The sequence below is a fragment of the Psammomys obesus genome, unplaced genomic scaffold (genome assembly GCF_907164565.1).
Source record: "Psammomys obesus unplaced genomic scaffold, mPsaObe1.curated_primary_1811, whole genome shotgun sequence".
In the NCBI taxonomy this organism is placed as follows: Eukaryota; Metazoa; Chordata; class Mammalia; order Rodentia; family Muridae; genus Psammomys; species Psammomys obesus.
This window is the reverse complement of record NW_026589652.1, coordinates 177,263-193,446: the sequence shown is the minus strand read 5'-3', so window position 1 is coordinate 193,446 and position 16,184 is coordinate 177,263. Positions and strand designations below refer to the sequence as shown.

General features: G+C 39.8%; 2 gene segments (V, D, J or C); both read left to right on the top strand.

Moving 5' to 3' along the window:
• Positions 1–1,810: 1,810 nt before the first annotated feature.
• Positions 1,811–2,454, top strand: LOC129675162 (immunoglobulin kappa variable 4-1-like). The segment is given in 2 exon segments: positions 1,811–1,869; positions 2,042–2,454. Coding segments are annotated over 2 exon segments (459 nt in total).
• Positions 2,455–12,065: 9,611 nt separating this feature from the next.
• LOC129675161 (immunoglobulin kappa variable 4-1-like) lies at positions 12,066–12,669 on the top strand. The segment is given in 2 exon segments: positions 12,066–12,132; positions 12,317–12,669. Coding segments are annotated over 2 exon segments (408 nt in total).
• Positions 12,670–16,184: the final 3,515 nt, after the last annotated feature.

The window sequence follows — 16,184 nt, the reverse complement described above, 5'->3', positions numbered from 1 at the left end:
ATCACCATAGATGGAAAAAAGATATTCCATCACAAACTAAATTTAAACAATATCTATGAACGAAAACAACTCTACAGATGATAGAACAAAGAAAACTCCAACCCAATGAGGTCAATTACATCCAAGAAAACACAGGATATACATAACTTCACAACAGCAAAACCAAAAGAAAACAAGCATAAAACCAGACACATTAAATCTGTTAGAAGAAAAAATGGGGAAGACCCAAGAACTCATTGGTACAGGAGACACCTTCCTGAACAGAACACCAACAGCACAGGCTCTAAGAGCAACAAGCAATAAGTGAGACTTCATGAAACTGAAAAGCTTCTGTAAAGCAAAGGACTCTGTCCTCAGAACAAAATGACAGCCTACAGACTGGGAAAGGATCTTCACCAACCCTTTATCTGACAGAAGGCTAATATCCAGTATATGTAAAGAACTAAAGATGCTGAAAAGCAACAAACCAAGTAATCCAATTAAAAAATGGGGAAGAGAGCTAAAGATGAAAAACTCAAGAGACAACACATGCTGAAGAGGTTGTGGAGAAAGGGGAACCCTCCTCCACTGCTGGTGGGAATGTAAACTTGTACACCCACTCTGTTAATCAATCTGGCGTTTTCTCATACAACTAAGAATAGCACTTCCTCAAGATCCAGCTATACCACTCCTAGGCCTATATACGAAAGAGTCTCAAGTACACAATAAGAACATTTGCTCAACCATGTTGATAGCAGCCTTATTTGTAATAGCCAGAAGTTGGAAAGAGCCCAGATGTCCCTCAGTGGAGGAATGGATGCACAAATTGTGGTGTATCTACACATGGAATATTACTCAGCAATAAAAAACAAGGAAATCATGAATTTTGCAGGTAATTGGTGGTATCTGGAAAAGATCATCCTTTGTGAGCTATCCCAGAAGCAGAAAAATACACATGGTATTTACTCATTCATATAGACATATAATATAGGATAAACCTACTAAAATCTGTACACCCAAATAAACTAATCAGGAGGGAGGATTCTTGCTAAAATGCTCAATTCCTTAGGAGAAAGGCAAAGTGGCTGGACATCAGGAGAAGGAGAAAAGAGGGAACAAGTCAGGAGCCTGACACAGAGGACTTCTGAAAAGTTCTGTCCTGCAGACTATCAATGTAGATGCTAAGACTTACGGGCAATCTTTAGGCAGAGTGCAGGGAATTGTAGGAAAGAAGTGGGAAACAGTAAGATCTGGAGAGGACAGGAACTCCACAAGGAGAGCAACAGAACCAAAACATATGAGCACAGGGGTCTTTCCTTAGACTGATCCTCCAACCAAGGACCATGCATGGAGATAACCTAAGACCCCTGCACAGATGTAGCCCATGGCAGTTCAGTATCCAAGTGGGTTCCAATGTAATAGGAACAGGGAAGTCTCTGATATGAACTGATTGGCCTGCTCTTTAAATACCTCCCCCTGAGGGGGAAGCAGCATTAACAGGACACAGAAGACAATGCAGCCATTCCTGATGAGAACTAATTGTTTTTGATTTTTAATAGAAAGCTGTCATGAGTGCATCTTGATATTTGCAGATTGAGAGCTCTAAGTTGGTCCTTGACCTTCTGTGTTGACTTTTCCCCCTAGTGATTGGTTAATCATCTTGATAATAGTTTTGGCTGTAGCTTTAACCTGTATTCTCTCACAACCCAATACCCTGGCTATTTACTTTCTCATTTGATGACTACTTTGCATAACTTCCTACAAGCCAGCCCAGCTGGCCATAATTTATAAACAAGGCCCTTGCAGTGAGAACTGAATAGCTTCAGAGAGCCTGGGACACCAAGATGGAGTCACACCAGGTCTTTGTCTTCCTGCTCCTCTGGATGTCTGGTGAGTATTAAAGAATATTAGAATATCATCAAATTAATTCATTTGTAGAGAAACACCTATTTTCTATAGGAATCCAGTGGTATTCAGGCAATGCCATTAGGACATCCCAACACTTGTATCAGGAACTCTTTGTGTATATATGTGAATACTCATTGTCTATTTCTGATTGCAGGTGCTGAGGGAAACATTGTGATGACCCAGTCCCCCGAATTAATGTCCACATCTGTAGGAGACAAGATCACTCTAGGCTGCAAGTCCAGTCAGAGTGTGAGTAATGATGTACATTGGTACCAACAGAAATCAGGGCAGCCTCCTAAACTGCTAATCTACTATGCATCCAATCGCCCCTCTGGGGTCCCTGATCGCTTCACAGGCAGTAGATCTGGGACAGATTTCACACTCACCATCAGCAGTGTGCAGGCTGAAGACCTGGCAGTTTATTACTGTCAGCAGGGTTACAGCTATCCTCCCACAGTGTTTCAGCCTCCAACACAAACCTCCTTGAGCATCTCACTGGCTGCCTGCACCACACACAGCCCTTGGCCTGCACACTTCCTCTTTCTGCCTGGTATTTGTTATGCATGACTGATTAATACTTGAGAGATAGCCTCCATTCTTCCATAGAATTTTCAACACTGGTGTTTATAGATTAAAAGGAGAAGCTAAGTTAAGAATTTACAAGCTTTGGTGTTGCACTAAGAGCATATAGTACATGCTAGAAGCATCAGAGAAGTGTACAAGGTGATGGTGGCTTTCAATATCTTTTTGTTATGCTTTCAGGCTATGATAAATTTGCATGCTTATAGGCCTGTTCTTTAAATTGTGGAAATATGATTTTGTTGAAAATATTTTTTGGGCATTTGGAGAATCTTTTTTCTTTCCTCTATATCCATTATTCTTAGGTTTTATCTTTTCTTGTTTTCTTTGATTTCTTGAATGGTTTGTGTCAGGGATATTTTATCTTTAATATTTTCTTTGACAGATACATCTATTTCTTCCATTGTATCTTCAATCCCTGAGATTCTTTCTTCCATCATTTGTAATATGATGGGTATACTTACCTCTGTAGTTCCTGTTTTCTTCCCTAAATTGTCTTTCTCCATGATTTCCTCAGTTTGTGTTTTTTTTTAATATTTCCATATCCGTCTTTAGATCTTGAACTGTTTTGTTGATTTCCTTTACCTGTTTATATTTTCCTGCTTTTCCTTCAAATCCATCACCTGTTTGTTTGAACTTTCCTCTATTTCTTTCATTTCTTCCATTGATTTAATTATTTCTTCTCTAATGGCCACAAACTCTTCGGCTGTATCTTTCTCTAGTTCTTTATAGATGGTCACAATATGTTTCACTTTATCTTCCCCTATTTCTTTATGAATATTGTTTCCTCCATTATCATCCTCAGAAGCCTAGATTTCAGGTCATTTCCTTTAGTTTCTCTTATGTTAGGGTATCCAGGGTAACTGGGTTCTGGAGGTACCACATTACTTTGGCTTTTATTGATTGTGCTTTCAAGATGGCTCCTCTCATCTCTCTGTCTCAGGTATTGGCTGTTAGTTTCTGGTGTCTCCTGAAGTCCTGAGGGGTTGCGGGACTGGGTTGGATGAAATCCCCTTAGAGGAAGACGGTTTTTCCTGAAGGATTCCTCCTCAGCTTTTTGGGTATTGTCACCTAATGACTGATGGTTTTCAGGGAATTGCCACTGATCTGCTTAGGTGTATTGTCCTGTGGGTTCACTGGGCTCTTTGGGAACCCTGGGCCTCTTTTCATACCAGGAGAATTCTTGAAGACAGGTGCCCTGTCTCTGGCTTTCTTTTTCTGAATTTAGTGAGCTGCTGCTGCTTATACACTGTTTTTGCTGGGCACAGCCATTTTCATGATCTGGGAGCCCTGAGGTTTGGTCCGTTTCAGTAGGAAGACAGGTTGGGCTTTGGAGCAGCATCTAGGGCTGATCTGGTGGGTCCTAGGCATCAGCAGGTCAGAAGTTGTACCTCTGGGCCCCAGTAACCAAGGTAATCAATGGCCATTGAGCACAGCACACAGTTATGCAGCTGGATTCTAGATTCCTTGAGCCTGCAGGAACCCAGGAACTTTTCTGGGAATTACTGGGTGACTTGAGGCCAGACCTGCTGTTTCCCTCACTGTGGTGTTTTCACACATCTGGGAGATCTAGTCTGTGGTGCTTTGGGATCCACAAAGCAGCCTGGTGTGGTGAGTAGAGTTTGTAGGCAGAGGAGCAGGAGCAGGTACAGGAGTGTGGTTCTGCACTGGTGACTGACTGCCTGCAGGAAACTGAGAACTTTTCTTGGGGAGTTGGCTGAGTGACTTAAGGTTGGACCTGATTGCTTCCTTCACTGTGGGATTTCCTCTCATCTGGGAAACCCAGTCTCTGGTGTTTTGAGACCCACAGTTCTGTCTGGGATGGTGAGTAGTGAGCACATGCATGTGGCTCTGTGCTGATGACTCAGTGCCTGCTGGAACCCAGTAGATTTTCCCATTTCCAGAGGTTGAGTAGTTGACCTACGTTTGGTCAGACTGGATTCCTTCTTTCACAGTTGGGTTCCTTCTCTACTGGGAAAACCAGTTTCTATTGTTGTGTGGCCCACAGCTCAGCCTGTACATGCAGGTGTGTTGCTCTGAGCTGATGACCAAGAACCTGTAGGGAACTCAAAAATTCTTGCAGGGTTTAGCTGGGTGACCTGAGATCAGACCCAATTGCTTCCCACATTGTTCGGTTTCCTCTAATGTTGGGAAGTCAATGGCTGGTGTTTTAGGGTTCACAGTTTGATCTGGTGGTCACTGTGCATTCAGTGCTTTCCTCCTGATCAGGCATAGTTAGCTCTTGGCATTGCCATCTTGGATCTGCTCCTCATCTTATCTTTCTATCCCCTTAGTATTTTTGTATGATAGACAGTTCTAACTACTCTCTCATCAATGTAAAGAACAGGAAATTAAGTTGTTAGCTTCATATAAGTGGAAATATATGTACATGTTAATGGAACTCTATGCAATGGGAAACAGAAGTGTGTGTACATATATACATTTGAGATGGTGTCTTAGTGTGTTTCTGTGTCGAATAAACTATCATGTTGTTGGCATATGCCAGTTTCTCTTCTGTTGCCATCCTCAAATCTCTGATTATAGGCACCTATTTCCACACTGGGCAGAGGCATGGCTCTTAAAATCACAATATGTTCAAACTAAGTCCAATAATGGTAGAAGGATAATATCTTATGTTGGTATAATGTTCTTGTGGAATGTATATAACTTACCTTCTTCATTCAAATACTGATTTCACTACCCTACTATGTGGTTTCAACTTAGACATTGAATTGTGATGTTTATTCTAGAAATCACCTGTCTCAAGCTTGTGTAAACATGCCATTATTTGTTCTCTGTGTTGTCAATGAAACAACCAGCCAATGCTGAGCAATGGAAAGCAGAGGACATGACACCCTCATCTAAAGGGGAGGAGAAAGAATAAAGTGGGAGGAGTCAGAGAGGAGAGATAAGCAGGAGAGAACTTGGAATCACAATGAGAATTGAACCAGATCTAAGATATGATTAAAAAGTAAATATAATGTGGGAAATCTGAATGTGAGGACAGTATGCGAACTTGGAGGTTTGGGATGGAGTAGCTACTGCAGAGCATTGTGCTTTAGGTTAATTAAATAAATCCTAGTCTCTGTGTGGTGATTTCAGTATACAGCTGCTTTAGGAATAACCACTGTTTAGCTAAAAGTTAATCAGCAATAAATATTAATAATAAAAAACAGTCTAATGAAGATGGATAGGAATGCCAGGCAAAACATTTTTATCACATGTCACACCACCAACAGCCATCCTGCTGATAAAACTTAATGAGATTGGAAGTGATTGTAATTTATGGCTATATATATTACAAGTTGTGGAATTGTAGATATACTATTGATTGTGTGCATAAATTAAAACACTCTAACAAAACTTGGAGCTAACATAATTTCCACTGGTTACCTCTAGGAGGAGCTATGAACTGTAGGCTTCTTCACAGGGAGACTAGAGATGAACAGTTTGTGGAGGAAACTGTTGCAAGTAGAGATCCTCCCTGGCCATGTCTGCAGCTTAGAGGGTCACCATCAGCTGGAAATCAGTGTTATCTGCACAGCTCTCACAACATTTTGCTTAGCCTGATCCCACCAAAAGCAGAGAAAGGCTACCCATTTGTTCACCTGGATAACTCCCAGGCATGTTGACTGTCCATGTATCTAGGACAGAGATCAGTTTCAGCACCATCAGCATCCAGACTGAAGAGATGTCAATTTGTTACTGTGAAGGCTGTTGTAGTCTCCTCTTCAGTACATTAGCCTGCAATACAGACACCTTCAGAGCTCAGCCTGACAGCCAGTGTCTGAACCAGAAAACATTTTATCTCTGCACAGCCTGGTAAGTGCTATCCTCTCTGTCCAAGGTTCAGTGAGCCTTGCCTTACTCCAGGAGACTTGGAAGTCTAGGAGAGCATTCAAGGGCCAACATGTCCTTTAATCTTTTATGGGAGCTACTATTTTGAGTCAAGATTAAATAATTATTTTTCACTTCTTTTGTCTATCTTGATAGTATGATTTTAAAGGTGATTTGACAGAAAATATTGTCATTATTAGGGCTGTCTTCATTAACAGAATAATTCATTTGGAAACAATTTAAAAATGTTTTTTTTTTCATGTGTCATCAATACTCTTTAAAAATAGGTAATCTTTAAATTCCAGTAATGCCCTCATTTTTATTTATCATATATTTTCTTTTGATATTACCTACAAATAAATTTTAACTACATATAAAATTTGTTTGTGTCTGAGTTATTTGGTAAAACTTAAAGTACTTACAGTAACCATGAGGAATTATGTAACATAAATGTACACTTGAGCTAGGCAGGAATAAATCAAATTTGTGGCAGACCCTGAATAAGTAAACAAAGAAACTGTTGAACATTCACCTGTCTAAATTCCACATTCACTATGTGTTCTGCATTTGGACAGAACACACATGGGCAGCAGCAGAACCTCAGAGAGCATCTGCCTACCAATCTTGCTCCTTATTCTGTGCTTGTTGAAATATTAACTGTATTTTCATACACTCATTACACAAAATACTGGGTTTTATAAAAGCAAACATCTTTCAAGATTAGGTCACATAACCATATGTATGCCCAGTACTGATGAGATTTTATGTCAAATTGACACACAAACTAAAACTGTGTTAAATAAAGGGACAACCTTCATTTGAGAAAATGCCTTAGTACTACTGAGCTTTGGGCAAGTTAAGGAAATTTTCTTAATTAGTAATTGATGGGGTAGGGTGCCTTCCATTGTAGGTGATATAGCCATTCATGATGACCCTGGGTTCCTCAACAGAGCAACCTGAGCAAGCCACGAGGAGGAATCCAGTAAGCAGCACTCCTCCATGACCTCTGCTCAGCTTCTGCCTCTGGGTTCCTTCTCTGTTTGAATCCCAGCCCTGACTTCCCTCAGTGATGGACTGTTACCTGGAAGTGTAAGAAGAATAAATTTTCCCATTCTTTCAAGTTGCTTTTGTTCATGTTATATCAAAGCAACAGTAATCCCTAATAAGACACATTCTTTACCTTCCCCTTTCTCTTTATTCCCTGCTTCATTTACTACAAGTACCTTATCTCACTGAGTTTACCTTCTATTAACCTACTACAGTTGTGGTCATGTTTATATATTCATATTTAAATTGTAAGAGTTACAAATCACAGGTACATGTAATTCTTTTGTTTATAAGCCATATGTCCCCTCTGCCTCATTGTCATGGTTCACATTCCACTCTAAATTCTCCCTATCTGCTCTTAAATGTAGAGACCTGGATATCTCACTCAATACTAAAGAAGTACAATTGTTCATTGATAGATTCTATCTTCCAGGTTTTAAGCTCATGTTTATGAGTAAATATAGCACGTAAGAAATGGGAAACTATGATCAGAAAGAAGGAGAGGAGGACCTCCACTATCAGTGGACTTGGGGAGGGGCATGCATGCAGAAAGGGGGGGGAGGATGGGACCGGGAGGGGAGGAGGGAGGAGCTTATTGGGGGATATAAAATGAATAAAGTGTAATTAATAAAAGTTAAATAAAAAACTAAAAAAGTGTACATGAAAAATAAATAAATAATAAAATTAAAAAAAAAAGAAATGGGAAACTCAAGAACCAATGTAAGCAATATGCTAACTAATGCCATCCATTCATTCTCTAAAACCAAACTGATCAACTGCTTTTGGAGGCCACAGATATAGGAGGGTATTACAGTGTTATAGACCAGATACCATTTCTCATGTTCTGTCTGTGTCTTCTTTCAGGTATAATATCCTCTTTATGAACTCTCCCTTATCATCAATTATTTTTCTATTGTTGTAATAAACAACATCACCAAAGCAACTTTTAAGAAAGTCATCATTGGGGCTTTCAAAGATTAGAATCTGTGATAGCAGAATGAAGGCAGCAGGCAGCAGTCCTAGTAATAGTTGAAACTGAACTCAGGGCTCACATTTCCAATTCTATGTATGTGTATGTATATAAATATGTATGTATGTATGCATGTATGTGTAGCATGTGTGTGTCATTACTTGAATTACAGATGTCTGAGAATCATCAAACAACATCTTGGAATCAAACCTGAGTTTTTTACAAGAGAAACATATATTCTTAACAACTCACCTGACAAATACTTGCAAACCGAATCCAAGAACACATCAAAGATATCATCCACCACGACCAAGTAAGCTTCATCCCAGGCATGCAAGGGTGGTTCAACATACAGAAATCCATCAAAGTAATCCACCACATAAACAAACTGAAGGAGAAAAACCACATGATCATCTCCTTAGATGCTGAAAAAGCATTTGACAAAGTTCAACACCCATTCATGTTTAAAGTCTTGGAGAGATCATGGATACAAGGCACATATCTAAACATAGTAAAGGCAATATACAGCAAGCCTATAGCCAACATCAAACTCAATGGAGAGAAACTTAAATCAATCCCACTGAAATCAGGGACAAGACAAGGCTGCCCACTCTCTCCCTACCTCTTCAACATAGTACTTGAAGTCCTAGCCAGAGCAATAAGACAACTAAAGGAGATCAAGGGAATACAGATCAGAAAGGAAGAGGTCAAAGTGTCACTATTCGCAGATGATATGATAGTATATATGAGCGACCCCAAGAATTCAACCAGAGAACTCCTCCAGTTCATAAACACCTTCAGCAAAGTGGCAGGATACAAAATCAACTCAAAAAAATCAAAAGCCCTCATGTATACCAAAGACAAAAGGGCCGAGAAAAAAATTAGGGAAACAACACCCTTCACAATAGCCACTAATAACATAAAGTACCTTGGGGTGACACTAAATAAGCAAGTGAAAGACCTGTTTGAGAAAAACTTCAAGTCTGAAGAAAGAAATTTAAGAAGATCTCAGAAGATGGAAAGATCTCCCGTGCTCATGGATTGGTAGGATTAACATTGTGAAAATGGCCATCCTGCCAAAAGCAATCTACAGATTCAATGCAATTCCCATCAAAATACCAACTCAATTCTTTACAGACCTTGAAAAAAAAGATTCTCAGCTTCATAGGGAGAAACAAAAAACCCAGAATCTCCAAAACAATCCTGTACAACAACAGATCATCTGGAGGTATCTCCATCCCTGATCTCAAGTTGTAATACAGAGCAATAGTAATAAAAACTGCATGGTATTGGCATAAAAACAGAAAGGAGGATCAATGGAACCGCATAGAAGACCCAGAAATAAACCCACACACCTATGAATACTCGATTTTTGACAAAGAAGCCAAAACCATTCAATGGAAAAAAGACAGCATCTTCAACAAATGGTGCTGGTCCAACTGGATGTCCACATACAGAAAAATGAAAATAGATCTATATTTATCACCCTGCACAAAACTAAAGTCCAAGTGGATCAAAGACCTCAGCATAAAACCAGATACTCTAAATCTGTTAGAAGAAAAAGTAGGGAACAGCCTAGAACTCATTGGCACAGGAGACAACTTCCTGAACAGAACACCAACAGCACAGGCTCTAAGAGCAACAATCAATAAATGGGAGTTCATGAAACTGAAAGGCTTCTGTAAAGCAAAGGACACTGTCATCAAAACAAAACGCCTGCCTACAGATTGGGAAAGAATCTTCACTAACCCTTTATCTGACAGAGGACTAATATCGAGTATATACAAAGAACTAAAGAAGCTGAAAAGCTTCAGCAAACCAAGTAATCCAATTAAAAAATGGGGAACAGAGCTAAACAGAGAATTCTGGACAGAGGAATATGGAATGGCAGAGAAGCACTTAAAGAAATGCTCATCCTCATTAGCCATCAGGGAAATGCAAATCAAAACGACCCTGAGATATCACCTTACACCCATCAGAATGGCCAAGATGAAAAACTCAAGGGACAACACATGCTGGAGAGGTTGTGGAGAAAGGGGAACCCTCCTCCACTGCTGGTGGGAATGTAAACTGGTACAACCACTCTGGAAATCTATCTGGGGCTTTCTAAGACAATTAGGAATAGTACTTCCTCAAGACCGAGCTATACCACTGCTAGGTATATACCCAAAGTTTGCTCAAGTACACAAAAGGGATATTTGCTTAACCATGTTTATAGCAGCTTTATTTTTAATAGCAAGAACCTGGAAACAACCCAGATGTCCATCAACGGAGGAATGGGTACAGAAATTGTGGTATTTTTACACAATGGAATACTACTCAGCAATCAAAAAGGAGGAAATCATGAAACTTGCAGGCAAATGGTGGGATCTAGAAAAGATCATCCTGAGTGAAATATCCCAGAAGGAGAAAGACAAACATGGTATATACTCACTTATATAGACCTATAAGATATGATAAACATAATGAAATCTATACACCTAAAAAAGATAATCAAGAGAGTGGACATGGGGTAAGATTATCAATCCTCGTTTTGAAAGACAGATGGGATGTGCATTGAACGTATGACAGGAGTCTACTGAGCGTATTTGAAAGACTCTAACTAGCAGTGTTTTCAAAGCAAAGACTCATGACCAAACCTTTGGCAGAGTACAGGGAATCATAAGAAAGAAGGGGAGTTAGTCTGATGAGGAAAGAATAGGAGCTCCACAAGGACCAAATATATCTGGGCACAGGGTCTATTCTGAGACTGACAAGCAACCAAGGACCATGTATGAATGTAACCTAGAACCTCTGCACAGATGTAGCCTGTGGTAGGTCAGTAACCAATTGGTTTTCCATAGTGAGGGGAACAAGGACTGCTTCTAACAGGAACTCAATGACTGGCTCTTTGACCTCCCCCCCCCAAGGGAGGAGCAGTCCTGTTAGGCCACAGAGGAGAGCTTTGCAGCCAGTCCTGAAGATACCTGATAAAACAGGATCAGATGAATGGGGAGGAGGTCCCCCCTATCAGTGGACTTGGCAAAGGGCAGGGTGGAGATGAGGGAGGGAGGGAGGGACTGGGAGGGAATGAGGGATCGGGACACAGCTGGGATACAGAGTTAATAAAATGTAACTGATAAGACAAAAATAAAATTAAAAAAAAAAAAAACAACTGACCTGACACTCTACCCCTAAACCTTTCTGTTTTAATATTTATACTCTTTTACTATCTCTAGTCCTCTTTCCTCTCAACATTTACTATCCCTCCCAAATCCAGCTTTCACTTTCCTTCTTTCTATCCTCTCCTTTCTTTGCTTTTTCTACCTCATCTTCTCCATTCCCTTTCATTCTCTCCTTTCTTCTGTTTCCTTTTTCATTTTTTTCTGCTGTTGTTGACCAGAATCTTTATTATTAACTTAGGATTGTTTTCAAAAGTTTTCTAGTATTATTTCTGTCAAATTCACTTGGTCTTAATGTCTCTGGTTTTTAATGGAAGACTGTCATAAGTGCATCTCAGTATTTCCAGTGTGAGATCTCTAAGATGGTCCTTGAGCTTCTATCTTGACTTCCCCCCACCCCAGTGATTGCTTATTTTCTTGGATGATATTTTTGGCTGTAGATTTAACCTGAATACTCTCACACCCCAGAACCCAGGCTATTTTCTTTCTTATTTGATGGTTACTTTGCATAGGTCCCTACAAGCCAGCCCAGCTGCTCATATTTTATAAACCAGGCCTTTGCAGTGAGAACTGAAAAGCATCAGACAGGCAGTGGCATGAAGATGGAGTCACAGACCCAGGTCTTCATATTCCTGCTCCTCTGGATGTCTGGTGAGACATTAAAGACTATTGGAATATCATCAAAGTAATTCATTTGTAGAGAAACAGCTAATTACTATTGGAATCCAATAGTATGCAGGCAATGCCGTTAGAAAAGGCATTTTTGATCCTAACATTTGCATCAGAAATTCATTATGTGTGTATGTGAATACTCATTGTCTTTTCCCTATTGCAGGTGCTGAAGGGGACATTGTGATGACCCAGTCTCCTGAAACCATGTCCACATCTATAGGAGACAGGATCACCTTAAACTGCAAATCCAGTCAGAATGTGGGTAGCAATGTACATTGGTACCAACAGAAACCAGGGCAGCCTCCTAAACTGCTAATCTATGGTGCATCCAATCGATACACTGGAGTCCCTGATCGTTTCACAGGGAGTGGATCTGGGACAGATTTTACGCTCAGCATTAGCAGTGTGCAGGCTGAAGACCTGGCAGATTACTACTGTCAGCAGAGTAACAGCAATCCTCCCACAGTGCTTCAGCCTCTAACACAAACCTCTTTTATAGTCTCAGCAGCTGCTTAGACTACACACAGCCCTGGGCCTGCACACTTCCCCTTTTGCCTGAGAGCTGCTGTGCATGACTAATTGATGAAATGTCCAGCAGAAAATTAATAAAGAGGTGGCCTCCATCTTGTATAGTTTTGACAGTATGTGTCCCGTCCCGCGGGACTCAATTATTCGTGGGGGCGAAGGGGGTCAATCCTGAAAAAGATGGGGGAGAGAGAGAAAGGACACAAGCAGATGGTTGCCGGTCAAGTGTCAGCTTTATTGAACTTTGGTGTTTCTTTTAAAACGTGGTTTTGGCAGGGTGGGGGAGAGGGGCGAGAAAGGGAAGTAGTAGTGGAAAAATACCAAGACCCTTGGTGGGAAGTTCCCAAGGCTAAGAAGGTGGGTTAAAGAGTTACAAGGCCGGAAGATAACATCGGTGGTCATGGATGTGTCCCAAAGCAAACAGTTTCGGGAACAATGGGTCGTAAGAAGCTATGGCCTGCTGGCGCCCGGTGCTTATCTGGCAGGTCAGGCCCTTAGGAAGGGTCCCAGGGCTTTGTTCCCAACAAATAAGGGTGCATATAGATAAAAAGTGAGAAGCTAAGTTAAGAGATTTAGAAGTTGTGGTGTTGCACTGAGAGGATACAGTACAAGCAAGAAGCATCAGTTAAGTTTACAGTGTCATGCTGGCTTTAGATATGTCCATGTTATGCCTTCAGGATATGATCAATCTGTCTAAAATAGGACAGAATTTGGAATCATTTATAAAGAATACATCATCATGAGTTTATTAGTTTAGATTAAGAATTCTCAAGCTTTCATAAGTTAAATCTATGAAAAATATTGTCCATTTCATTTAGATTTTCAAATGTTTTGGTGTATAGGCTCTTGAGGTCAGACCTACTGATTCTTTTAATTTCCTCAGTGTCTGTCATTATGTCCCCATTTTTGTTTATGATGTTGCTGATTTGGATAGTGTCTCTCTCTGTCTTTCAGTTAGTTTGGCTAAAGGTTCTTCTATCTTGTTGATTTTCTCAAAGATCCAGCTCTTGGTTTCATTGATTCTCTGAATTGTTTTTTTTTTCATATAATAAACAGTTAATTACTGTAAGTATAGATGGCTGTAGAAATATGAAAGCCCAGGATTGCATTATCAGCACACAGAAAGATGAGGAACTCTGGGCAACTGCTCATGTGGTATGCTTTGTTCTATATGTCTGTGTCTACTTCCTATATGCATCTGATTTTCATTTATTTATTACAGTTTATTCACTTTGTTTACCAGCTATGTCACCCTTCCTCATCTTCTCCAAATCCCACCCTCCCTTCCTCTTCTTCTTCCATGCCCCTCCCTCAGTTCACTGATAGGGTTGGACCTTCTTCCCTTCCATCTGACCCTATCCTATCAGGTCTCAGGCCTGGCTGCATTTTCTTATTCTGTGGCCTTCTATGGCTGTTCCTCATCCCCTTATGAGAAGGTGAACAATGAATCAGCCACTGAGTTCATGTCAGAGACAGCCCGTCTTGCCCTTATTAGGGAACCCACTTGTAGCCTGAGCTCTCATGGGCTACCTCTGTGCAGGGGTTTTAGTTTATCTCCATGCATGGTCCTTGGTTGGGTTGTCAGTCTCAGAAAAAAACCCTTGATTTTTTGGTTCTCTTGTTCTGCACTTTTTCGTCAAACAGTTTTAGTGTGTCTGGTGCTCTGTTGAGGTCTTTGAACCCTTTGGAGTTTAGTTTTGTGCAGGGTGATGAGTATGCATCTATTTGCATTCTTCTATATGTAGATATCCAGTTGGACCATCAGAATTTGTTGAAGATTCTATCTTTTTTTCCATTGTATGTTTTGTTATCCTTTGTCCAAAATCAAGTGTCTATCGGTATGTGGGTTTATTTCACGGTCTTGTATTCAATTCCGTTGATCCACCGTTCTGTTTCTATACCAGTACTATGCAGTTTTAATTAGGCTGGTCTATAGTACAGCTTGAGATCAAGAATAGAGATACCTCCAGAAGATCTTTTATTGTACACATTTATTTTAGCTATTCTGGGTTTCTTGTTATTCCCCATAAAGTTGAGAATTTTTCTTTCAAGGTTTGTAAAGAATTGTATTGGTAATTTGATGGGACTTGCATTGAATCTGTAGACTACTTTTGGTAAGATGGTAATTTTTCCTAAGTTAATTCTGCTAAGCCATGAGCATGGGAATTCTTCCATCTTCTGATCGATTCTTCAATTTCTTTCTTCAGAGACTTGGAAGTTATTTTGATCTGCTTAGTTAGAGTTACACCAAGTTATTCTATGTCTTTTGTGTCCTTTCTGTAGGGTGTTTTTTTCCCTAATTTCTTTCTCAGCCCATTTGTCTTTTGTATACAGGATTGCATTTCATATTTTGACTTAATTTTGTGTACAGCCATTTGCTGAAGGTGTTTTCCATCTTTAAGATTTCCCCGGTAGAGTTTTGAGGTGACCTGTCCTTTGTAGAGAACGGGGTGTTGACGTCTCCCACTATTAAGTAGTGGGGATCTATGGGTGATTTCAATTTTTTTTAAATGTTTCTTTTACAAATGCAGTGCTCTTGTATTTGAGGTATAGATGTTCAGAACTGTGATGTCTTCTTGGTGGAATTTTCCTTTGACGAATATGTATGACCTTCCCCTTCTCTTTTAATTAATTTTCATTGAAAAAAAATATATTTTTATTTTTTATTTAACTTTTATTAATTACACTTTATTCAGTTTGTATCCCCCCCATAAGCCCCTCCCTCCTCTCCTCCCGATCCCACTCTCCCTCCCTTTTGAAAATATATTTTATTAGATATTAGAATGGCTACTCCTGCTTGCTTCTTGGGTCCATTTGCTTGGAAAACTGGCTTCCAGCCCTTTACTCTCAGGTAATGTCTATCTTTGTGACTTAGGTGTGTTTCTTTATGAAACAGATTTGGATCTTGTTTATGTATCCATTCTGTTAGTCTGTGTCTTTTTATTAGAGAGCTGAGTCCATTGATGTTGAGGAAGATTAATGACCAGTGTCTGTTAGATCCTTTCATATTGATGTTGACTGTGGTAGTGTGTTTTGTGTTCTTGCCTACTTTCAGTATTTCTGTAGTGAGGTCATTTGTTTCCTGTGTTTTTCTGAATGTAGTTAGCTTTCCTGGGTTGTATTTTTCCTTCTAGTATTTTCTATAACTCTTGATTTGTAGGTAAGTATTGTTTAAATTTGTTTTAGTCGTTGAATATCTTGTTTTCTTCATCTATGAGTACTGAGAGTTTTGCTGGTCTGACATCAATGTTCTCTTAGTGTGTGCATGATATCTGTCCAGGCCCTTCTGTCTTTCATAGTCTCTGTTGAGAAGTGAGACGTGATTCTGAGGTTTGCCATTACATGTTACTTGGCATTTTTCCTTTGCAACTGTTATTATTATTATTATGTTTTGTATACTTACTGTTTTGAATATTATGTGGCAGGAGGATTTTCTTTTCTCGTCTAAGTTACTAAGTGTTCTGTGGGCCTCTTGTGTTCTTCTAGGCCTCTCCTTTAAGTTGGAA